This window comes from Mastigoproctus giganteus, chromosome 5 (genome assembly GCF_048544385.1).
Source record: "Mastigoproctus giganteus isolate SK-2022 chromosome 5, ASM4854438v1, whole genome shotgun sequence".
In the NCBI taxonomy this organism is placed as follows: Eukaryota; Metazoa; Arthropoda; class Arachnida; order Uropygi; family Thelyphonidae; genus Mastigoproctus; species Mastigoproctus giganteus.
In genome coordinates this window covers 103179850-103206714 of record NC_143579.1, presented here as the reverse complement: position 1 = coordinate 103206714, position 26865 = coordinate 103179850, and the positions used below count along the sequence as shown (strand labels likewise).

The window sequence follows — 26865 nt, the reverse complement described above, 5'->3', positions numbered from 1 at the left end:
CAACAAAGCATTAAGCAGGCTTTTTCTGCTGCTGTCTGACTTTACATCCCCAACTCCATCAGGTGCTACAAGTGTCAAAAATACAGCTACTCCCAAACTGCATGCTGAGGTCAGGCAATATGTCCTAATTGTCAATCCAAAGAGCACAACCAAGCTGTTTGCAATGTTACCTCTCTCCTTTGCCCAAACTCAGCATTCTCCAAAACCTGCTTTGGAAGGAAGAGGAAAAAATTCAGAAATATAAAATGGAGAACAAAGACTCATACTTATTGGCAAGAAGACAAAATAATGAAAACAGAGTAAAAGTATGTATGCCACAGCTGCTCAGCATTTTAAGTCAGGAAGTATTCAAACAGATATATCAGTTCCTTCAGATATGTCTATTGCTGATTGAGCATGTTTCTTGCTCCATAATTCCAAACAGTGTCCCTCACAACAAACAACCAAACAAACCAGTAATACTCCAATTTCCATTTTAGCCAATGTTTCTCTAAAGGCAACAAAATAAAAAGTGACAGAAACCATCACACTCCACCAGAATGACAAACAAAATGATTCATGTGATGGAATTTTAGAACCCCATGTGAACAATGAGAAGGATATAACATATCCCTTCTTTCCTGAAAAATTACAAAACAGATCGGCACAAGCAATCTACATCTAAAAAGCATTCAGAATCGAAAATTACCCATCAAACCCACATAATGGGAAGAATCCAATGCAAAGAAAGATTTACACAATCTTTTTGATTGATTTGAGCAGGAAGGCATATTGTTGCAGGAAATTTATTTAAATTCACTAGTATCCCACCATTAAAAATTTTACTATCTTTAGACGAGATAGGAGCATTGATTTTCCAGCTTGTGGTGTGTGCTGGTTCTTGTTAGAAACAATATTCTATCCAATTATGTTTCTTTTCAAACTTCTTTAGAAGTAGCGGCAGTGTGCACTGTAGTTGGTATCAGTCTTACAGTAGTTTCTATATATCCCCCTCCTAATTTCTCATTCTTCTCAGATGATCAAGAAAATCTAATAGCTCAACTGCTCTCTCAATTCTGCTTACCTGGGATCTCCAGTATTTGACAAGAGAGGTAAGCTAATGGAATTACTGCTTGTTGCTTATTAACTTAATCCTGTTGAATACTGTTGAGTCTACTTATAACCATTTTTCTGCAGGATCCATGACTGCCATAGACCTTTCAATCTGTTCTCCTGCCATATATACTAATACACAGTAGTCAGTCCTTAATAATCCACTAAATGGTGACCATTTACTGATTCTCTGCACTCAGCTCTACTGCATTGCAATTTGGAAATTTTGTGGGGCACACTGGAATGGATATGCCTTTGCATTCAATTTGATGATGGTATAAGTCCAATCTCGGCCCATATATAATGACACTGAATATATAACTAAACAGATTTTACAAGCTGATACCTCTGTAATATAAAAATCTTTTGCAGCAAAATGCAAAGACAACAATTACTGGTAGAATCAGTAATGTATGCACATTAAACAGGAAAAAATGAGTGTACAATTTGTTTTAAAAATTCCCTACAACTAATGTAGTTGTAGGGTACTTTCGTTATATCTAAAAGACTGAAAACCAAGTTCTGCCAAAAAGAAAGAAAGATGCCTGTGTTAGTTTTTCATCAACCATTAACAAGGACATGAACACTAGAGTCATATGGAGGCAAATGCTTAATGGCAAATATGTGCAGTCCCCATCCAGCATTGTTACTAAGCTAGAAAGGGGCAGGAGTTTTCCTCACTGGCACAAATACTTGAACACCTTAGCTGAATCATTTGCTAGTATATCGGCAGTATCTGCTTAAAACCTAATCTTTCAAAAAGTTAAGGCATCTGTAGAACAATGTAGAATGTATTTTTCTGCTATGGTTGCACACCTGCACAATCAGCCACTCTCATCAACAGAACTTTCAGAATCTCTCAACAAAACATCCAGTAGTGCTGCTGGCCCACATGGAACCTACTGCATAATGTCAAAGCAAAAAGCTGATTGTTAAAATTCCGTAATCAAATATATTTGGAAAATACTCATCTGAACTCCTGGCATCACTCAATTAGCCTTCCTGAAGCCAGGAAAGTACACCTTTCTACATGATTACAGATCATGTAGATCATATATAGAGCATATAGATCGTGGATTTCATCCACGATCTATATGCTCTATATATAATTATTGGCATACCTTATTCGGCCCTATTTCTGCCACTAAATTCAAACTCATTTCACAGCACGTTCATGAGCATACAGACTATGTCTCAAACAGGGCTTACGTATTGCCCTCTTTCTCATAATTTCGGTGGATGACCTCTGACCTGTTATTTTATTTTATATTATTTTACCTCATCTCTTATTCTTTTCTTCTTGTTCTTTATAGTTGTGTTACCTCATCTCTTTTTAACTTCTCATGTGTACCATAAATTCAACAGTAACAGCTTTCTCCTTCACACTTTCAATATATATATATATATATATATAGAATCCAAATATTCCAGAGTTAAATTGTAAAATATATATAACATTATTAAGTGTTACAAATATATAAAATTATTAAGTTATATAATAATTATTATATATTTTATTATTAAATTTTATTATTATTATTATTAAATAATTATTATATTATATTAAATAAATTATTATATTATATATATATACATATATATATATATATATATATATATATATATACACACATACACACACAGTGCTTTTTTTGTAAAAAAATAGGTGCCAGTACTCATTCTTTGCTAACAGGAAAATTAAAAGGACATGAAAAGTACAGTACTCTAAAAAATTATTTCCTGATATTGTTACTTAGTAGTAATGTTTTTGGAATAAGAACAACAAATTAAGTATATTAACACAGTTTATTAAGCATAAATTTATTATTCAAGCATATAAAAAATTAGTAAAAAAATAAATAAAAATAATTTCATAATCAAGTTTTTATAGAATATTCCAAATTTTTATTGAGTTCTCATCCAACACACTATGCCAACTTCTTACTGTTTGTGTCTGAATGATGTTTCCGAAGCAGCCACGAATCGACATATTTTGCTGGGTCAGCGGTGGGCCACAATTTTAAGAAACAGTAGTGAAAACTGTTTTTATCATCAACGAAGCTCTGGTTGGGCCGACAATCAGATTCATTTGTGAAAATCCTCATTCACATTCACTCGACGAAATTGGTATCGTACTCAGAGCATTCATCAGATGCTCTTCAATTTTTCCAAAAACCGTCTTTTCGATTAGGTATTCCTGAAATGAATTCCTGATTAGGTATTCCTGATGAATTGTATCTCTTTCATTTAACTTAAGCCTAATTGACAATTTTCTAAATTCATTCTCACCAAATGCCAACATTTCATGTTTAGAAGGTTTAATACCTTTGTTGTCCTCATTTTGTTTCTCTCATCATCAATATTGTCACTAGTTCTTAAATTTGAATTTTTTTTTAAATTTTTTATTTTTTATTGAAACTGTCCAAAATGTCGGCATTATTCGGATATTCAGCTACTGTGGCCATGTAAACAGAGATAGGGAAAATTTATGGAAAAATGTGGATAACAAATGATTTCTCCTTCACTTCGATTTGTGGGGGTAAAAGAAAATCACTCCCTCCTAATTCTCGAACGGGGCGCTTACAGTTGATTCTCACCAGTGTCCAACCTACGGCCAGCGCAGAAAGTGAATTAAAACAGCATTTTAAATTTTGCTAATTATCAAAAAATTCTCATTAAGTGATCATTTAAAGGGCAAAAGTAAGGGTTTTTTTTTTTTTTTTGAAAGACAAAAGAAAGCCACATTATTTATAATTTTAATAAAATATAAAAAATAAATTAGTTACATAGATTTGTTACACATAAAAGTATTGGGAATTTGTATTTTTTATATATAACCTGAAAATAAAAAACAGTAACATGAAAACAGCAACTTCCTTTTACATGTAACAAGATATGGAAAAAAAATGTAACACACAAATTTTTCTCAAATCACTGTGTTGGTCCCAGAAAGAATTCTAACTTTGAATATGCCCCTGGTATGAGAAATGGTTGGACACCACTGCAGTAGAACGTGAACCACATTTCATTGGGAATACCCCTTGATCTGCTCACTGTTGACCAGCGCGACTTCTCCGTATGTGGGACAGGTTTTACTAAGTTACTAGGTGCCACTAAGCTGTAGAATGGTAATTCCTTTAGATCTCTCAATTCTTGCTTAGCAGCAGCACTAATTTCCTAAATTGCCCAAAGGCCAAAAGTACGAACAGTGTGTATGCAGTTAAGTCTCTCCTAAGCCATTCGTTATATGAAAATTTTCTTCGCTCAACTGAAACTATTTTAAATGTAATTTCCAAGGGATTCAAAAAAAATTGCTCTAAAAGGAGTTAGTTAAACAGAGGTCCGACCGAGAAATTTACAATTCTAAAAATGGTTATAAAGTTTTATATGGTAGATATCTTAACAATAGACAGTGAGATGCAACTTTAGTTAAATAACTTTAAGCTTATTTGAAAAGTAGGTAAACATGCGAAAAAATTTACGGAATATTACAAATTTTGAAGTGTACAGCATCCAAATGTCACATGTCACTGTTAATAAATTGCCGCTACACCATACCGTTGCGGCGTACCATCTCAAAAAAAGCACTGTATATATATATATATATATATATATATATATATATGGGGTGTTGAGAATCATAGTGGTGTAAGTCAGTAATTTTATAAATATGAGCTGTTCATATTTCCTGCCTTCTCTAGGTGTCCACTGTTTAGTTTCATAGCTAAGTCAAAGTTGCAGTTCTAACCAAGAGATGTCAGCACTTATTTTGAATAGTTTTGAATACTTATTTTGAATAGTTAATAGTTTTGAATAGTTAAAAGGTTTAGAATCATAGTGAAGTAAGTTTGACTTACTCCATTCTGATCCTAAACAGCTTGTATGATGGAGGTTGTTTCAAGTTTGTATTGTTGTAGCAAGATGTCTTTTCGCATTTCACGTTTTCATGTAGCAAGATGTCCTTTAAGTTTAAGAAAAACCTTCTGGAGATTAATTATAATTAATCTCGAGAAATGGAGCATGTAAAGAGACCAACCAAGTAGAAGAAGCATTCCAGGAAAATATCCTTCAGACCTAGAAAATGTAAAAGGAAAGAGTCAAAAAGAGCTGTAGCCAGAAGACTTCACAGTTCAGCTCAGGCGTATGTGAACTCAAAAGGAATACAAGTTGAGTGTAAGCAGTTTGAAAACTTAGATTGTGGTCGTAAAAAAAAGATGCATAGAGTCCTTAACAGAAGAGGAAAGGAGAAAGCAATTTTATATCTATGGCCAATTTTTCTCGGCAAAATGCATATTTATGCAATCTTATACATCATGAACCTTGGAATGGCAGTTAGGGAGGAAAGCAATGTACAAATCTGTCTGACATTCAAAAAGAAACTATCACAGTACGTGTTGTAAAATATTCTTTCTCGACACTTTTGTTGTTGTAGTAGTTGTGGCATGTGATGCAAGAAAGCAAGTGTATGAGCTTATGCAGCATCAGCCAAAAAAAAAAAAAATCACACCATTCCCTCCAAATGCCTGTCCAGTTCCTCCTTAAATTTATTTAACCTGTCAACTTCCACAATGACAGATGGAAGTTTGTTCCAGCAATTAACCACCCGCTGGCTAAAGACAAATTTCCGCACATCTGTTCTACATCTGTCTTTTCTTAATTTGAATTTATGCCCCCTTAGGTTCGTAATCTGAACAAGTGGAAGGATCCCATCAGAATTCAGCATGCTCAACCCATTCAAGGCCTTATATACCTCAATCAGATCACTGCGCAGGTGCCTAGTCTCTAGCCACTGCAATTTTCAGAACTTAAGCCTCTCTTGGTAAGAGGATCCCTTCATTCCCCTCACCAATCTTGTTGCCCTTCTCTGTACACGCTCAAGTAAATCTACATCCTTCCTAAAATGAGGCCTCCAGACCTGTACGCAGTACTCAAGGCGTGGCCTGACCATTGCCTTATACAGAGGGATAATCACCTCCTTTTCCCTGCTAGCAAATTCCTATATATCATTGACAAAACCCCATGACCTGCCCTGGCAGCCTGTCTGCATTGCTCAGAAAACTTCATATCTGACTGCACAATTACTCTCAGGTCTTTTTCATTTATATTGTATCTGATGTTGTATTTTAAGTTGTATCTGATGGAAGGGTGACACGAGCTTTAGAAAAAGTAAGGAAGGGGAAGTCTGCAGGAGAAGATTTAAGGGGTAAACGTGTAGCGGCACAAAACAGTTACTTAAGGATCACATTAATATTTTTCGAATATTTTCAAAGTCATTACACTCGAAAAGATAATCCGAACAAGAAGTTCCTTAGCCCTGACTTGAATGTAAGAAAAATGTATGTGCTTTATTATGAATGGTGTGAGCAAAGAGAGACTGAACTTCTTAAAGAGTATTACTATGGATATGTCTTCAACACAGAATTTAATTTACATTTTGACTTTCCTCAAAAGGACACTTGCAAGGCCTGTGGCAAATATAAACAGTCGATTGATGTAGAAAAGGACAAAAAAAAGGACAGGTGATTTGGAGGGGCAACATGTTTTGCATATGGCAAAAGCAGAAAAAGCAAGAAATAAACTAAAGGGCTAATGGGAAAAAGGTCTGAGGAAATTCTGACATCTATACAGTCATGATAGATTTACAAAAAGCCCTGCCAAAAGTAACTGTTTCTGAGGCCTACTATAGACAATATATACTGCTATAATTTAGGTTTGCATGACATCACAAATAATCTTGGCTACATTTGGGATGAGACCATTGCGTCCAGAGGTTCACAAGAGATTGCTTCTTGCCTGACTAAGCATATTAAGTTGAACAGAAAAAAAAAAAAAACGTGATGATATACAGTGGCACATGCACTTGCCAAAATCAGAACTTCGAGGTATCCTTATTGTTAATGAAACTGATTCAAGAAACTTCAGTTGAAGTCATAGACTACAAGTTCATGGTTTCTGGCCACTCTTACCTTCGAAATGACTCAGACTTTGGGCTGATTACGCAAGCTGGAAAAAACAAGATTATCTATGTTCCGGACAGATGGTATGATACTATGAAGTCTGATTTATGGTTGTAAAGATGCAACAATATGACTTTTTGAAAACAGAAGCTCTCGAAAAAGGCATAACAAAATGGAAGAAGAATGTTGAAGGCAAACATGTAAACTGGTTGAAGATACAGTGGCTCCATTATGAAAAAGGAAAACCCATTCACAATTTTCTACAAGTGTACATTGGATGAAGACATCCCTTTCAGGGAACTGAATGTCAAACCCAATAAGGAAGGTTGACCTAAGAGCTTGAAAAGTATTGAACAAGAAAAGTTGTATGATGGTCCTAGAGTGCTGAACTTTCTAAAGAAAAGAGACATGCTATACCTTCTCAAATACATTCCTCCAGTTCACCATGCCTTCTTTAAAGGTATTAGAAGCTCAAAAAAAGTTGATTATCTAGGTCCATTATCTGACTACGAGGAAGATGAAGCATAAACAGTAGTTTGTGGTGAAAGTGTTTTATGATTATCAAATTAGTGATGATGACTTTTTAATTGCTTTTTTTAAAAAAAATGAGAATAAAAAGCAACTATAATTTTTTTAAAATTTTGTGATCATCTTTTACATTATAATTAAATTATTGTGTTCATCTTAGTTTTTTTATGATCATTCTGCAGCAACTAAGACAATCTTAACTTAACTGACAAAAAATTCCAAATGTGCCTATTGGTCAGGTTTTTTAAAATTTTTGTTGTAGTGTACTTTTTACAGGAAAAAAATATAATCTTTTCTGTATGAAATCATAGTTTTGGTAACAGTCATCATTTCCTTACAGTAATTTACCATTTCAAAATAGGTAAACTACTTAGAAACATAATGGTGTAGGTCAATTATATAAACACTGCTGACCAAAAAATTGAATATTAACGAAAATTGTCAAGCTCATGTAAATTTTTAGTTTTTTTACCTCCAGGAGTATCACAATTCAATAAATTAAATGTTTTGAGTTTTTTATGAATGTAAACACAAAACACCTTTTCTCAAAAATCAGAATAGACTGACTTACACCACTATGAATCTCAATCCTAAACACACACACACAAAGTTTCATACCTATTAAGAAATATTGTTAAAGGTTTAGGCCTAAATGGTTGTCAAATGAACTAATGTGACTCGTAACAGAGAAGTAAAATGCATGGGATGCATATAAATTATCAAGCGACTCAGAAGCCTATGGCAGATATAAGTTAGTCTGTAATCAGGTCACAAAGGAGGTTCGGCAGGCGAAGGCAGATTACGAGAAATCCTTGGCAAAAGATGCTAAGAAAAACAGCAAGGATTTCTTTACTTATATAAACTCTAAAAGGAAGGGGATGAATCTGATTGGTCCACTTGACATCGATGGTTCGACTGTTGATGATCCTGCTCAGATAACAAACAAACTGAATGAGCATTTAGCATCTACATTCACATGTGAGGAATTATTAAGGTTTGAAAATGGCAGAAGGTTATCAAATTGTAGCAAGATACTTAATGATTTTGTAATAACTGAGAGCAAAGTGCAAGAGAAATTGTTGAAGTTAAACGTAAGAAAAGCACCTGGGGTGGATGGGATCTATCCAGTTATATTAAAGGAGGCGGCAAAGCAACTAAGCAAACCCTTAGCCATAATTATGAGAGCATCCTTGGACTCCATGGAGGTTCCCACGGACTGGAGATATGCAAATGTATCCCCAATTCACAAAGGGGGATCGAAGGGTGACACAAATAATTACAGACCAGTTAGTTTAACTTCTGTTCCGGATAAAATAATGGAGTCACTGGTTAAAGATGCATTGCAGGATCATCTAGACAAGACTGCAGCAATAATTCAGACACAGCATGGGTTTGTTAAGGGAAAGTCTTGTCTGACAAATTTGATAGGATATTATGATGTGGTTACAAAGGAACTGGATGCAAAAAATAATTTTGATATCATATATTTGGATTTCAGGAAAGCTTTTGACACTGTTGCACATGGAAGACTATTGTACAAATTGGAGCAGAATGGTATTAAGGGTAAGTTGCTACAATGAATCAAAGGATGGTTAAGTGCGAGAAGACAGAGGGTGGTAATCAATGGGTGCTGCTCTTCTTGGACTAATGTTATTAGTGGAGTCCCACAGGGTTCGGTGTTAGGTCCACTGTTGTTTTGTATATTTATCAATGATATTGATGAAGGTATATCAGGCTTAATGTCGAAGTCTGCAGATGATACAAAGGTTGGCAGGGTTGTTAATGACAGTAATGGCAGTGTGCTACTGCAACAGGATCTAGATAATTTGGGCAGATGGGCTAAGAAGGGGCAACTGAAGTTTAACCTTGACAAATGCAAAGTACTGCATATGGGTAGAAGTAACCCCAGAGAAACGTACCAACTGGGTGGTACTACACTTAAGGTGGTAGAAAATGAAAAAGACCTGGGAGTAATTGTGCAGGCAGATATGAAGTTCTCTGAGCAATGCAGACAGGCTGCCAGGGCAGGTCATGGGGTTTTGTTAATGATATATAGGAATTTTGCTAGCAGGGAAAAGGAGGTGATTATCTCTCTGTATAAGGCAATGGTCAGGCCACGCCTTGAGTACTGCGTACAGGTCTGGAGGCCTCATTTTAAGAAGGATGTAGATTTACTTGAGCGTGTACAGAGAAGGGCAACAAGATTGGTGAGGGGAATGAAGGGATCCTCTTACCAAGAGAGGCTTAAGTTCTGCAAATTGCAGTGGCTGGAGACTAGGCACCTGCACGGTGATCTGATTGAGGTATATAAGGCCTTGAATGGGTTGAGCACGCTGAATTCTGATGGGATCCTTCCACTTGTTCAGATTATGAACCTAAGGGGGCATAAATTCAAATTAAGAAAAGACAGATGTAGAATAGATGTGTGGAAATTTGCCTTTAGCCAGCGGGTGGTTAATTGCTGGAACAAACTTCCATCTGTCGTTGTGGAAGTTGATAGGTAACTGGACAGGCATTTGGAGGGAATGGTGTGATTTTTTTTTTTTTTTTTTTTTTTGGCTCATGCTGCATAAGCTCATACATTTGCTTTCTTGCATCACATGCCACTACTACTACTACTACACACACACACACACACACACACACAGACTCCTTAAGCCTATATTTTTCTCCCTTTTATCTCATCCTGAAACAGATCTGATATAGATTGTCACTATCAAACATTCAACCAGATGGTCACCTTCTGCTGGATCCTGGGTTATGTTGGCATCCCAGGTAATGAATATGGATTGTGCTGGGAAACATCCTGACACTGGACCCTCCTGTCACCCTGAAAGTGCTCTACACTTATTAAATCCATTATTAAAACAGCATGTAGGAATCACTGGCCTTAACTGTGGCAAATTTAAATCAATAATAAACTCTTGCAGATAAAAAAAAAAAAAAAGAACTGCAGTTGTGGACATCTAGTTTCACTGAAGCAGGTGAAAAGAAGTAATTCTGGCAAGACTGCATTGGTCATTCCCATCCAACTCATCTGCTTTTGCTAATGGGAAAGAACCATCCTCATTGTTCATTCTGCCAATCCTAGCTAACAGACATCCTTGTTAAATGTCTTCAACAGTCAAGTATATGGGAACCCATCTTTACCTTTTTATTGAACTTGCAGGAACCATTAACTTTATCACACATTCTTGGTAATGATGCATTTTGAAGAACTGTTTCACTACTTATGCACAAATTTATATAATTGGCTCTAATCATCATAAAATGTAAGGTTTAGTGACAAGTAGATTGTGAATAGGCACATTATAGACCAGGATTCCCGTGTGTCAAAAAACCTTAACTACAGCAGCAACAACAAGCCCAGTTGTTGCTGCTGTAGTTAAAGCCCAGTGTTTTAAAGGGCTTTGGTTTAAAGGAGCAGTTGATATAGCAAATAAAAAATATCCTGAAATGACTGAGAACTGTCCAAAGATAACACATTTCTGTGAAAGGATCCTGTTAATCAATTACATACAGATTAGTAAAGAACTGGCATTTTTATTTCAATGCAAGAAATGAAACACTATAAATTCTGTAGAATCCATCACATTTAAAAAAAAATTAAAATCCAGAAATGTCAAGCACTGGTACCAATGATTGCATTTATTTTTAAGAATCCAAGATAAAAAGGGTGACATTTTTTACTTTATAAGGTACTTGCAGTATTGTTTTTGTTGTTTAAATTTTGCTAGCCACAAAAACAGTTTAAACTGTATAGACAATGCAGTGGTCTTAATTCTCACAATAGAACAAACTTAGCTTTACAATAAGTTGCCATGGTATTTAATTACTTTCAAACAGAATGCCTCATCAAAAGGTTGATTTTCCATTGTTTAACAGATAAGACTGCTATGACAGCCTTTCAGTACCAGTTGGTCTCTCATCAGATAGCAGATGGTCTATAGTAGGAACACTCAGATAAGCCAGTTAAAGAAGTTATTAGATGTTTGAGCATGTGGTATATGAAATGAGAGTCTGTTTTGTCTAAGTGTTACTAGAGACCACCTGCTATTTGATGAGGGACCAGCTAGTTTTGAAACATACTTTAACAGCAGCCTTATCTCATCTTAAACAAACAGTCGAACTTTTGGCAAGTCATCAGTTCGAAAGAAGTATAATCAAGATAACTTGTTACAGAGGCAAGTTTGTTCTGCTGTGAGAATTAAGAACATTGTATTATGAGCAGTTTAAATTCTACTGCCCACAAAAGCAGAAAACATAATTTATAAAAAAAAAGTTCTTATAAATTATGGCGCTTGCATGAGCTGATGATGTTGACATCACTTAGCATTAATATTAGGTATATGGCATAAGAAAGCTCTGGTCTTTTGCTGTTACAGCCAAAAAAAAAAAAAAAAAAAAAAAGAATAAATAATCTACCTATTTGACTCCTTGTCACATAAGTGCCTGTTATCTATTCAGCTGAGCTTTGAATTTCCCCAAGCTAACAGCCTCAACCACCCAATCTCTTCTAAGTTGTTAGTTTCCAAGCTCTACAGCACACAGAGTTCATATGAGTCTTTCCTCATATGAGCACCCTTTTGCCAATCTTGCTGGGCATGTTGTCTGTCTTTGGACCCTTTAAGAAGCTCCATTTCTTTTTTTATGTGTGGTTTCCATACTTGTTCACTGTGTTCCAAGTGTGGTCCCACATTTGCCTTATACAGTGGCATTATGACCTAGGATGATCCATTTGCTCATAGAGATAGGGATCTCTATGAGCAAATGTTTTATAAATTATTGATGGGACATGAGGCCGGGACTAGGGGTGTGCAAGTGAGGTACTTGCCACAGGCACTGCCTAAAATATCTGCCCCGCCATTAATGAAATATGTTTTACATTTAACATTTAATATCAAATTTTTATTTTCTCTCTACCCAAAATACAAAATATCTTTTATTATTTATTGTGCTATTATGTTTTCACTATCTACAATTATACAAATATAACACAGCGATGGGTACAGTAATCCATAATCCTTCAATGACGTTGAGTCTGGAAATACATGCTGGTATACTGTTAGTCGGACCATAAAATTCTGGTAATACCCTTGTAATGCTGAGTGCAGGCCTTGATTATTCTATCAAAAGTGTGGGTAGGGTAGGTATGAAGGCTTAAAATTTAATTACAGTAAATATTCACACCTCACCCTCTTGCATTTAAGGACAATTATTTAAGAAAGAAATATAGTTAGGGAAGGATGTTACGTGGTTGTTTTCCATTAAGATTATTATTATAATTAATACCACTCACCACGTAAAATTAATAATATGGTTTATTAAGCTAATTGCGTAAACCACTATACATTTAAGGTGACGTTTCGGGCATTTTACTGGCACCCATCATCAGACCAGACCATGCTGTTGGGGAGCAGAAAATATTCCAGATATCCAGAGGAATGGCCCACATAAACCCCCTTCAGACCCGCAGAACCAGCCCGCACACCAACCCTGATGTTCGGAGTATGAGAGCAATGGTCACTCTAGGCTTCCACTTCCCCAGAACCACCAGATCCATGGTAGAAAACTTTGCACCATTCCATTTTTCTAATGGTCTTAATCCTTTACCTATAAATTAACTGCTGGCAGCACCCCTTTCTTGTATGCACATCAAGTTTCTGAGAGCATCGGCAAGAGGAGTCTGTCAGCAGGTAACATAATCGTGTATTTGGTTTCTCTTAATTTAATATCTGTTTTCTATTGTAATGGTATCGAACTTAATACTTTAGACTTGTAATTCACAATTAATTAACTTATATGCAATTGTAATATATTCAAATTTGTAATCCTTTATAGTTTTCTGCCCCAAACGGAATGGTCTGATGATGGCATTGGCAAGATGCCTGAAATGCCACCTTAAATGTATAGTGGTTTAGGCGATTAGCTTAATAAACCATATTATTAATTTCACATGGTATATGAGTGGCATTAATTATAGTAATAATCTTAAGAAAGAAAATTATTTATTCCTTTCATCTCACTTAAGTGCATATGTCGAACTGCAAAGAAGCAAATATATTTTTATCAACGTGCAAAGGAACTGGCTTCTTTGATTTTAAGGTAAAGCCTTTATTTTTCTATGTCATAATAGTGAAAAATCTTAAATAAGTTTAAACGTGTTCCAGAGGACATTATAGTTTACTGCGTTTTACTTACATATGGCATTCGTGTATGTTTGTAAAAATTCAGTAATAAATTATATTACATTTTAGTTTGTTTGTTTATTGAAGAACCTTCATTTAAATATATTAACTTTTATTTTTTTACTGTACTGAATTTTTCCGTGGATTTATTTTATAAATTTGAAATTATCATACATTAATTTAATTAATTTCAATATTGGTTTTGTGTAATTTTGTCAAAATGCGTTTTACAATATGTCTGTTATTGTTAGCTGGTCGAAACTTTTCAAAAAGTACATATCCTGAATTAACGGGTGGAAGCGTGAAAAGAAAACTGAGCGGCTGGGAGAACATCAAAAAGAAAAAATTCAGAAACGAGCAGAATGAAAAATAGTCGAAAGCTATGGATCGCTTTATATTGAGTAAAATTTCTACAACAAACAAAACTTCTTGTGAAACTGGCATTCTCCCTTCATCTTCAACTTCTTTGTTGCGTACTTGCGAGAATAAAGAAAACAAATCTCCAATATGTTGTGTGCAAGATGTAGAAAAAGTTGTATCAGTAATTATTAATAGTGATACTACTCAAATTTCTAATGATCCATTTTTGTGGCCAAACATATTAAATGATAATATTAGACAACTTATTGTAAAAAAAGGACTCTGAAAGTGTCTGACTCAAATTTTAAGTTTCCCCAAAATGATGGTTGGCAATTTTCAATAAATTTTTATAACAGAAACTTAAGTAACAATGAAGTGATTGAAAAATCTTGCCTTATTTACTCCATAACAAATGATTAAGTTTATTGTTTTTGTTGTGAACTATTTTCCTTCGACAGGTGTGCTTGGCCAAGTAAAGGCTTTTCAGTGTGGAAAAATCTAGGTCCACATTAGAAATGCACAAAAAAATAAAAATAATAAAAAGCAAATCTTTTAAAATTTGGAAAGAGTTAGTGTTGCATCCTAGAACAGAAAAAACCACATTGTGAAAACCAAAGATTAATCGATGCTGAAAAAAGGCATTGGCATGGAGAGACTAATTAGTGTTGTGCAATTTTTGGCAGGTCAATCACTAGCATTTCGAGGAAAAGCTGATAAATTATTCCATCATGATACTTTTTAGAATTAGTGGAACTTTTTAAAATTAGTGGAAACTATGGGAAAATTTTATAGCATGATGCAGAACGTTTACTAAAAATAACACACATACTCATTATCTTAGTAAAAACAAAAAAAAAAAAGGAATGTGTGCTATGCACTCTTGCTACTGACCACTCGACTAGGTCGGGCCTAAAATAAATAACTTTTCTGTTTATACTCCGCGACAACAACCAAGTCAGTAGAGTTTACAATAAATCATCAATACAAGTATTTATCGTATTCTGTAGTCACGGGCTTGAACCCCGGTCCACTCAAGGAAAGCATACTATGCACTCTTGCTCCTGACCACTCAGCTACGTCAGGCCTAAGCCTGATATATCTTCATCAGTATCATCAATAAACAGAACACAACAATGGGCCCAACACAGAACCCCGGGGGACTCCACTAATAAAATTAGTCCAAGAGCAGTGTCCATTGATTACCACCCTGTCATAGCATTAGTAGAGGCATATGATGCAAGAAAGCAAGCTTATACAGTTTCAGCCAAAAAAAAAAATCCTTCCCATTTCACCCATGCATTCATTCCAAATGTTTGTCTAGTTCTGCCTTGAATTTATTTAAGCTATCAACTTCCACAACGACAGATGGAAGTTTATTCCAGCAATCAACTACCTGCTAGTTAAAGGAAAATTTCTGCACATCTATTTGACAACTGTCTTTCCTCAATTTCAGTTTGTGCCTTTCAGGTTTGTAATCTGAGCAAGAGGAAGAATCCTATCAGCATTAAGCCTGCTCAATCCATTCAATGCCTTATACACCTCAATCAGATTGCCTCGCAGGTGCCTAGTCTCCAGACACTGCAGTTTGCAGAACTTAGCCTTTATTCATAAGAGCACCCCCTTTGTTCCCTTCCCTCACCAATCTTGTTGCCTTTCTCTGTACTTGTTCTAGAAACTCTACATCCTTCTTAAAGTGAGGCTTCCAGACCTGTATGCAGTATTCAAGGTGTGGCCTGACCTTTGCCTCAAACAAGGTAATAATCAACTCTTTATCCTTGCTCGCAACATTGTTTACACGGAACTCTTGGTTTTTAAGAACAAGTTCCGTTCCAAGAGGTTATTCATTATGTGTGTCGTGCATTCCTGAGCTTTTATGATACATATTGTATACGTTAGCAGCCATTTTAAAGCATTAAAACCATGTCTAAACATCGAATGGTCTGTACCAGGGGCGGCAACCTTTTTTGAGTATAGAGCCATTTTTGATCTAATTAAAAAAAAAATCCAACAAGCTGCACCTCAGCTCGAGCTGGGGTAGGGGGAGTTTTTTAAGAAATGGAATAGAGTGGGAAATGTTTTATTAAAAACAAACTATATTTTTTGAAATATTATTTATTAATACTGAAAAAACGTAACAAACATCCAATTAGATATGAATTAATGTGACTTTTGCTGCTGAATTTCTTGAGCGAGTCTCTCAACTATAGGCAATTATGTCGTAATTTTATCTTTAAATATTGAGAGATTTGCATTGTTCAGATGGTTTCATGATTTATTTTTAATATAGTTCATGTTCGAAAATGTTTGAAACTAATACTATATTCACGTTGTCGCCCGCTGCACTTGTCGTACCTGTGGGCTAAAAGTTAGAGAGCCGCAGTTATATATTCAAAGAGAAGCAGGTTGCCAACCCCTTGTCTATACAATAAGTTTTATTATAATGTATATATGGGTTATGGTTTATCATATACAATATGTAATGTAAAATAAAAGAATAAAAAACAAGATATCGTACTTTTTAATTTTAATTAAAAACATAGAGTTACAGAATAGAAATAAAGAAAATGAATACTAACATAATGTATGTACTGTACATACATATGTATTCAACTTTTACTCATCAATATCTTCATCAGTCCAACATTTTCCACATAAGTGATACTAGGTGCAGATGAAAAACATTCTATGAGGCATGCCACATAAACCAATGGTTTTTTTACTGGCTAGGTTAATTTATTAATCAAGAACAGTTCAGTATAATTATCATATAATAATTTTCTGATAATTATTGCAATAAATACATTTTTTAAAAGCTTGTTTGTTTAAATCTTGCAATTATGTTCACTATACGTTTGGCATTTTGTTTTATAAGGAACTCTATCTATTGGTGACTTTGACATTTTGAATGAATTGTGATGTTCGTTATAGTGAATGTTCGTAAATTGAACTTATGTAAACCGAGAGTTGCCTGTATATGATTGACAAAACCCCATGACCTATTCTGGCAGCTTGTCTGCCCTGCTCAGAAAACTTCATATCTGACTGCACAATTACCCCCAGATCTCTTTCATTATCCACTACCCTGAGTGTAGTACCACACAGTTCATATGTTACTCTGGGGTTACTTCTACCCAATATGCAGTACTTTGCATTTGTCAATGTTAAACTTCAGTTGCCACTTCTCAACCCATCCGCCCAACTTTTCCAGATCCTGTTGCAGCAGCATAGTGTCATTACTGTTATTAATAACTCTGCCAACCTTTGTATCATCTGCAAACTTTGGCATTAAGCTTCATATACCTTCACCAGTATCTTTAATAAATATACAAAACAACAATGGGCCCAACACTGAACCCTGGGGACACCACTAATAACATTAGTCCACAAAGAGCTGTGTCCATTGATTACCACTCTCTGTCTTCTCCCACTCAACCCCCCCCCCCTTTTATTCATTATAGCAACTTGCTCTTAATGCCATGCTGCTCCAATTTATACAGTACACTTCTATGTGAAATAGTATCAAAAGCTTTCCTGAAATCCAAATATATGATATCAAAATTATTATTTTTTTTGCATCCAGCTCCTTTTTGAGCACATCATAGTATCCAATCAAATTGGTCAGACAAGACTTCCACTTACAAACTCATGCTGTGTCTGAATTATTACTGCAGTCTTGCGTAGATGATCCTACAATGCTTCTTTAACCAGTGACTCCATTATTTTTTCTGGAACAGAAGTCAAACTAACAGGTCTGAAATTACTCGTGTCATTCTTTGATTCCCTTTGTGAATTGGAGATGCATTTGCACATCTCCAGTCTGTGGGGACTTCCCCGAATTCCAAGGATGCTCTCATAATTATTGCTAAGGGTTTGCTTAGTTCCTTTGCCACTTCCTTTAATATAACTGGATAGATCCCCCCCCCCCCCACAGGTGCCTTTCTTATGTTTAACTTCAACAAGGGTCGAGTGGGTAAAGTACCTGCCCGGCAACCCAAAGGTCGCGGGTTCGATTCCCGCCTCGGGCTTGGATCAAAGTACTGCAAAAACCTTGGGATGTGCAATATGGCCACAGAAGCCGATGCGCCAACAACTACCAAATCAAAAAAAAAAAAAAAACTTCAACAATTTTTCCTCCACTTTGTTCTCAGTTATTACAAAATCATTTAATTCCCTGTGAGAGTTTGATAAAAAATCTGGCCCTCTCCATTGATATCAAATCGATCAATCTGATTCATCCCCTTCCTTTTATAGTTTATGTAAGTAAAGAAATATTTGTTGTTTTTCTTTGTAACCTTTGCCAAAGATATCTCATAATGTGCCTTCACTTGCCTAACCTCCTTTGTGACTTGATTACAGACTAGCATATATCTACCATAGGTTCTATGTCACCTGATAATTTATATGCACCCATGCATATAAATTCTCTGCCCCCAAGTCTCATTAGTTCATCTGACGTTCATTTGGGGCTAAACCCTTCTAGAGTTTACTTATGTAAACTCTAGAAGGAAGGGGATGAATCAGATTGGTCCACTTGATATCGATGGGTCAACTGTTGATGATCCTGCTCAGGTAGCTAACAAACTAAATGAATATTTTGCATCGACATTCAAACATGAGGAGTTATTCAGCGAGAGGAATGCCAGAGGTGTATTCAACCCTGGCAGTAAGCTAGAGAATCTTGTAATAACTGAGAGTAAAGTGGAGGAGAAATTGTTGAAGATAAATACAAGAAAGGCACCTGGGGTGGATGGGATCTATCCAGTTATATTAAAGGAGGCAGCAAAGGAAGTAAGCAAACCCTTAGCCATAATTATGAGAGCTTCCTTGGACTCAGGGGAAGTACCCATGGACTGGAGATGTGCAAATGTGACCCCAATTCACAAAGGAGGATCAAAGGGTGACACAAGTAATTATAGACCTGTTAGTTTAACTTCTGTTTCCGGAAAATTAATGGAGACACTGGTTACAGAAGCACTGCAGGATCATCTAGACAAGACTTCAGTTATAGCTCAGACACAGCATGGTTTTGTTAAGGGGAAGTCTTGCCTGACCAATTTGATTGGATACTATGATGCAATTACAAAAGAACTGGATGCAGGGAATAACTGTGATATTATATACTTGGATCTTAGAAAGGCTTTTGATACTGTTGCACATGAAGACTGCTGCACAAATTGGAGCAGTGTGGCATTGGAGGCAAATTGCTGCTATGGATAAAGGGGTGGTTGAGGGGGAGAAGACAGAGTGGTAATCAATGGAAACTGCTCTTTGTGGACTAATGTTATTAGTGAAGTTCCTCAGGGTTCAGTGTTGGGTCCATTATTGTTTTCTGTATTTATAAATGATATTGATGATGGTATATCAAGCTTAATGTCCAAGTTTGCAGACGATACGAAGGTTGGCAGGGTTGTCAAGGACACTACTGACACTATGCTACTGCAACAGGATCTGGAAAGGTTGAGCAGATGGGCTGAGAGGTGGCAAATGAAGTTTAACATTGACAAATGTAAAGTACTACATATGGGAAACAGCAACCCCAGAGCAACGTATCAACTCTGTGGTACTACACTGACAGTGGTAGAGAATGAAAGGGACCTGAGGGTGGTTGTACAGGCAGCTATGAAGTTTTCTGAGCAGTGCAGACAGGCTGCAAGAGTAGTTCATGGTGTATTGTTGATGATATATAGGAATTTTTCTAAAATCGATAAGGAGGTGATTATTCCCTTGTATAAGGCAATGGTCAGGCCACACCTAGAGTACTGTATACAGGTCTGAAGCCTCATTTCAAGAAGGATGTAGAGATGCTGGAACGAGTACAGAGAAGGGCAACAAGATTGGTGAATGGAACAAAGGGGGTGCTCTTACAAAGAAAGGCTAAAGTTTTGCAAATTACAGTGCCTGGAGACTAGGCACCAGCGAGGTGATCTGATAGAGGTGTATAAAGCCTTGAATGGTTTGAGCATGCTCAATGCTGATGGGATTCTTTCTCTTGCTCAGATTAATCACCTGAGAGGGCATAAATTCAAATTGAGGAAAGACAGATGTAGGATAGACGTGCGGAAATTTGCCTTTAGCCAGCGGGCGGTTGGTAGGTGGAACAGACTTCCATCCCTTGTCATGGACGTTGATAGCCTAAATAAGTTTAAGGCTCAGCTGGACAGGTATTTCGAACGAACAGAGGGGTGAAGTGAAAGTGGCTATTTTTTATTTATTTATTTTATTTATTTATTTTTTTTTTTTTGGCTGATGCTGCATAAGCTTGCTTTCTTGCATCAAATGCCTCTACTAATGCTAAACCTAGAACAGTATTTCTTAGTTGGAACAAAAAGCCTAGTAGCTTCCAAGATTACTCCCACTTATCTGACTCAACTATCCCTTTATCTATAGCAGGAATTTGTCCTCAATGCCATACTGCTTCATTTTGTACAGTGGTGTACCATGTGCAATGGTATCAAAAGTAGTTACCACAGATGCAACAAAATATTTGGATTGTTCGCCCAACCATAAGTTTCCATTGTCAAAGACACAGAATGTGATAATCACATTAGAAGCAGGTATTAGTTAGCAAAACTGCACCAGGAAGCAACTGAATATGGATGAAACATTTCACTTTCTTGACATGTCTGAGAATGTCTATACCTGTCAGTCGCACAGGAAGTATACATGTAATGTATATCTAAGAAAACAATTTTTACTGTTCATAAAAAAGCTTTAGTGATAGGTAAAAAGAGTGGATTTTTAGAATGAGCACTGAAAGTATACCCAGAAACACGACTTTTGGGAACATCAGTATCTGTGCAGATCAGTGTTATTGATTGATTGGTCACTTTTATCAGAGAGTAAAGCATACAGATAATCTGTATTTTAGGATTTACTCCTTGGTGAGCTGCCTCTGGGTAATCCTTGTTACATGTCTGCAAGATTTTAATTGGTGATATTAACTATTTTTATTGCAAAAATTATATTTATTTATGTCTGATATTAATTTTCTGCCATCTCATTTTAGTATGATTTTTTTTCCTTTGATGGCCCCAGGGTAGGTGCACTTCAGCAACAATTCTTGCAAAAGTCTTTATGAAGAATGAAGGACACTTTATTATTATTAGCTATATGGTGTAAGGAAGCCTGAAGCTTATGCTGCACCACAAAAAAAAAAAATTCTGAATTACCCTGAGAGAGAGAGAGTCAGAAGTAGAAGGGAATCATCAAGAAAGAGAAGAATGATGATATCCAGCTCAAGACCCTGGGTGTGCCAAGCCCATACTCACCAGTTTCATTAGGACTGTGGATGTGTGTGCTTTATGCAACAGTCTATGCAGAAAAAAGTATGTAAATTAAAGTGGTTATAGTATGTACATATGTAGGAAAGTGTTATAATGACACGGGACCCTTCTAGTGCTGAAAATAATTCACCAAGAATGTTCAAAGACTAATATAATCAAGTTTTTGGAATATGTTTGTGAATTGGATGCAATTTGGGCTGCAAATATAAGGTGACAGGGTGTGGTTCTCAACACGACAGCATGACTATATACGTTGAGCAGTTATGAAGTATATCTGTTGCTAAATGGCAGAATAATTAAATTCTTTATTTAACATACAACACTGATGCCTTTTGATTTGTCACAAGGCATCACAAAGCATCTTTGAAAAGAATGCATTATGGGAGTAGGTGACCTTGACAGAAGCCATGGATCTCGTACACCAACCAGAAGATATAGCTGAACTGGTGTTAGAACAATGAGATGGATGCAAAATGTCAGGAGGCAAGTCATGTGGTCTTGTGAGTCACTTCTAATTTACACTTAAGCATCAGCACCAGAGTGCACATGGAAGAAATTACAAAAGCACAGGAACATCCTTTGTTTACCTGCAGTACAGGCTGCTGGAAGATGTTTAGTGCTGTGGGGCACGTTTTTTTGCGACATACCCTTGGTCCCCTAAACCCACTGGAGGGCACTGAATGCCACAGCATATCTGAGCATCATTGCAGGTCAGGTACATATGGCATTGTTGCATGTTTCACCCCCTGCAGATAGGATTGTGAAAGTGGTTTGAGGAACAAAAGGAAGATGTTATGCATCTGCCCTATCATCCCAATCTCTGAACTCAGCCTCACTGAGCATCTGTGGGATGAGTTGGAAAGGAAACTTCTGTATCACTCTAGGAATTGTGGACAGTTTTGTTATGGAATTATCTGTAGTTGTCACTTCCCATACTATTAGCTCATACTCCTAATAAAATGGCTAGAGAATGTATATTTATTTATATTATATAATGTAAGATATAATATAACCATTATATTATCTTTGAGGATTATATATAGAATATTTTTTTGTATGCTATATATAATCCTTAAGTAATTGTAAACAAGTATTTTCAGCAAAAATAATAATTTATATGTTGTCAATCTTAGAACCAAACACTGTTTTACTTATTAATTTAATGTCTCCCCACACACATTTCCAAAATGTAATATCTTCTTGGTACATAGCTCTCATGTTGTTGGAGGTGTCACTATGTTTGATAAAGTACATATATAGTTTTGTAATATCTTTTATCAGAATTTTACTATATTAATATTTTCACTTATTGATTCATACTTAATACTATTTAACTATTAAATATAGGTGTTTCAGGAGCATTGTCGAGATCCTTCAGTGGTAATGAGAAAACAAGCTTTGCATTCTCTGATGAACATATTAGATGCTTATATACAAAATAATATGGTGCAGATTTGTTGGTTGGAAGCCGTTGTACCAATGGTCTTGGATAATGAATCATCCATTCAAGAAAAGTGTCTTGAAGCAATGGAAAGTGTTCTTCTTGATGGTGTATCTTGGAGTACATCTGTACATCAACAGGGAGCAGCATGGAATATTTTGGGACATATTGCAGGTCAAAACCACCAGAGTTATCAAAAATATCTCCAGAAAGCTATATTTCTGTGGATTAAAAATAATAAAATTAGGTAAGTTGTGTTGCTTTTCTGCCTATTTTTAATTAATAATTTCTGTTGAATGAATTTCAAATAGTGAATTCCATTTAAATTCTGGATTATATTTTTAATTTAATATTACGGTTAGGTGTAATGGTGTTTAGGTTAGTTAAGCTTAAGCTAACCTAGTGTTTTGGTCAACAGTATGTATTGTGTTAGTAAAGATTATTGCTAATACATTTTGGAAGAATTTCAATAGTCTTCACTGCTAGGGGTGTGGAAAGGCACCAGATTTAAAATGTGCATTTAATAACTTGTGTACATTTCTTGAAGCATTAAGCTAAGTTGACTTAATATTTATTGCATGCTATAAAAAAAAAATGCTTAAAATACAACTTAGATTATCACTTGAGGTATGAGGGTTCAAGTTGTATACTGGGTGGTAGCGATCTAAGTATCCCTATATACAGCTACCGGGAGCACAGTTAAACGAAAGAAATGCAATCAGATTTAGCATCTGTGTTTTCTGGAGGATGAGGAATAAGATGAAAAACAAGATTAGTTGGAAAAAAAAACCTCCACCAGGGGAGTAGTTGTGCTGGGAACAATTTTCATACCCCACTCCAATTATACATAAATACGAAATGGAAGGTAAGAGATGCTGCAGATGAGGATGCCATAGTGTTAGATGCACACTGCTTTTCACAGCTGTTATTTGAGCTATAGGCATAAACACAAGCACAATCTTTTGATAGAGGCATATAATGAAAGAAAGCAAGCTTATACAGCATCAACCAAAAAAAAACCTCCAAAAGTTTGTCTGGTTCTTTGAATAAAATTGGCAGGCTTAAATTCTTCTTCATAGCATCACCAAAAGAAAACTCAAGATTTTTGGTCATATAGTAAGAAGGAAAAACCGAGGGGAAGAGGTGCAGAGGAAGACCTACGACTAGGTGGAAGGATGGTATTAGTGAACTTCTGGGCATGGCACTTTTTGATGCTGCTCATATAGCACATGATCAACAAACTTCTTCTTCCAGCCACAACAGCTCCTCAGGGAGCTATGTGACTAGAAGAAGAAGATTAACTTGCACAACAGTAGATAAAAGTTTGTTCCAGCAATCGGCCGCTTGCTGGCTAAAGGCAATTTTTGCACATCTATTCTTTAACCTTCCTTCCTCAATTTGAATTTATGTCTCCTCAGGTGTGTAATCTGCAAAAGAGGAAGAATCTTATCAGCACTGAGCTTGCTCAAACCATTCAAGACCTTATACAACTCAATCAGCTCGCAGGTGCCGATTATCCAGAGACTGAATTTTCAGAACTTAAGCCTTTCTTTAAGAACAACTCTTTCTTCCTCTCACCAATCTCGTAGATCTTCTCTGTACTTGTTCCAGCAGCTCCACATCCTTGCTAAAATGAGGCATCCAGATCTGTATGCAGTACTCATGGTGTGGCCATTGTTTTATTCAATGGAATTATCACATCCTACTGCACAGTTTTTATGTTACTAAGGAGTTACTGCTGCCCATATGCAGTACTTTTGTTAATGCCAAACTTCAGATGCTACCTCTTTTTTTTTTTTTTTTATGAAAACTCCAAAATGAGAGGTTTTTGAAACTATAATACTTAGTACTGTGCATGGGTTGGAAGTTGAGAAGATGAATGAAGATATTTGTTGACATTAGACTCGAACTTCTATAGATTGTAGTTTTCAAGAAATATGTATGAAGGAAGGTTGTTCCAGAGAACGGAAGCTGAATGAATAAATGAGGAAGAAGAAAAGTTGGTTCTGTGAGTTTGGAGGTGGACAGTAAAAGGATGTTGACGGGTTGCGGTACATTCTCGGACTTCTTTGAAAGAGAGCGGGAATTGTAAAAGCTAATTCAGGAGAACAGTGCCCATAGAAGTATCTATAGAAAAGGGATGCAGCAGAAACAATGTCTATGAGGCAGAGTGGACAGACTCTTAGAGATAAGTCATTATATAACCTAATTGCCCTCTTTTGAATGGAGTGCAGAAGACTGAGAAAGGGTTTTGTGAGCATCACCCCAGATGTGGGAACAATATTCCATGTTAGGGTGGATTGCAATTTATACAGAGTGAACAGCTGTTTGAAAGAAAAGTAACGGCAAGAGCGAAAGAGAAAACCCAGTTTTTCAGATGCAGCGAAAGCAGTATTTTTAATGTGTTTATGCTAAGAGATTAGAAGTCAGTTAATCCCCAATAGAGATATATGATGTTGCCTAGAAATCGGAATGCTCATCAAAGATATGCATAGGAGCAGAAGAACCCTTTTTGCGAGATAGGGCTGAGTTTTAGAAGGATTGAAATCAACAAAATCTTTGCACCATGGGAGAATTATCTGGCAACCAGCATTTAAGGACTTGGTAGTGGATATTTGAGAAGTTGAAACTGTTTAAGCAGGTCAAGTTGTCTCAAACAGTAAAATGGATTGCAATGTGCCATTATCAATAAAACTACGGGTGGGATTTCTGGTCAATGGTAGGAGATCATTAATATACAATAGGAAAAGTGTGGCAGAAAGAACTGAACCTTGGGGAACACTAGTGTTAGTGTAGAAGGTAGAAGACAGAGAGCCATCTGTCTTCTACCTTCTACACTAACACTGGTAGAAGACGGAAAGCCATTTACTATCACCTACAGTGAGTGATCGGAGAGAAAACTGGATATCCAATTACAAAAAACAGTTGGCAAACCATAAGATGGAAGCTTATTTAGAAGACCATTATGCCAAACACGAGCTTTTGAAACGTCAAGAGCAATCGCTTGAGTTTCACCAAATTTTTCCATTGAATTTGTCCATAGATGGTTAACATAAGCCAGAATATCACCAGTGGATAGACCAACCAAATCCATATTGGTGATCGTTGATCAGATGGAAGGTTTCTAGATAGCTTAAGATTTGGCAGCTAATTGATTTCTCCATTACTTTAGAAAGATTAGAAGTAATTTCAATGGGACGAGTTTTCCCTCCCAACCAATTGGACGGGAGGGATTTGTCACCCTTTTTATGAATTGGCTGGATATGAGCAAATTTCCAAGCAGAAGGAAAAATGCCTTTGGAATAAGAAAGTGAAAAAAAGGCAACACAGAACAGGAGTAAGTTCAGGAGCACAGCTTTTCAGAACAAGTGGAGAAATACCATCAGGACCTGGAGCTTTCTTAGCATCATGATTCATCAAAATCCTTCTGACATCCTTTTAATGGAAGATCACAGGAAGCAGTGTAAAGAGCATATCGGGAGGTGGTTTATCAAGATCATTAATACACGAGTTGGAAAAACAATCGGATGCTAGCAGGTCAGCTTTATCCTTGGCTGAAGTGGCAATAGAACCATCTGGTTTTGACAGAGCTGTGAACAAAGATGGGTAAAAGTTGCAGCCAATAGCATTGGCAAGAAACCAGAATGCTTGACTACCATTTGGACAAGTAGTAAGTTTTCTATTCCTAGCCTGTTAGAAATCTAGTTCGGACTGATTAATAACTGCCTTTGAATTGGTGCCAGAAAATGAAACTGATGATTTGGAAACAAGTCAATTTATTATTTGTTTTTTTTTTTTTTTAGGAGCATTAGCAACTAAGGCCATATTGCTCCGGTGATATGTGGTAGTCATTCCCTGACCTTTCCGCATCCTCCGTATTTGGTGGTGACGGGCTCGAACCCCGGTCTAATCAAGAAGCGTGTGCTACGCACTGCTGTTCCTTCCCACCTGGCTACGGAGGCGCCAACAAGTCAATTACAGTATGCAATATTCTTCCCTTGAACAGCCTTAGCACA

The 26865-nt window shown here is 36.2% G+C and overlaps 1 protein-coding gene across 1 annotated transcript in view; it reads left to right on the top strand.

Moving 5' to 3' along the window:
- Window positions 1–26865, top strand: part of LOC150085599 (condensin-2 complex subunit D3-like) — a 154505-nt gene that overhangs the window by 24438 nt on the left and 103202 nt on the right. The window contains exon 2 of the mRNA XM_090374612.1: window positions 22756–23096. Within this exon, the coding sequence (XP_090230738.1) occupies window positions 22756–23096 (341 nt within the window). The remainder of the gene's footprint in view (window positions 1–22755; window positions 23097–26865) is intronic.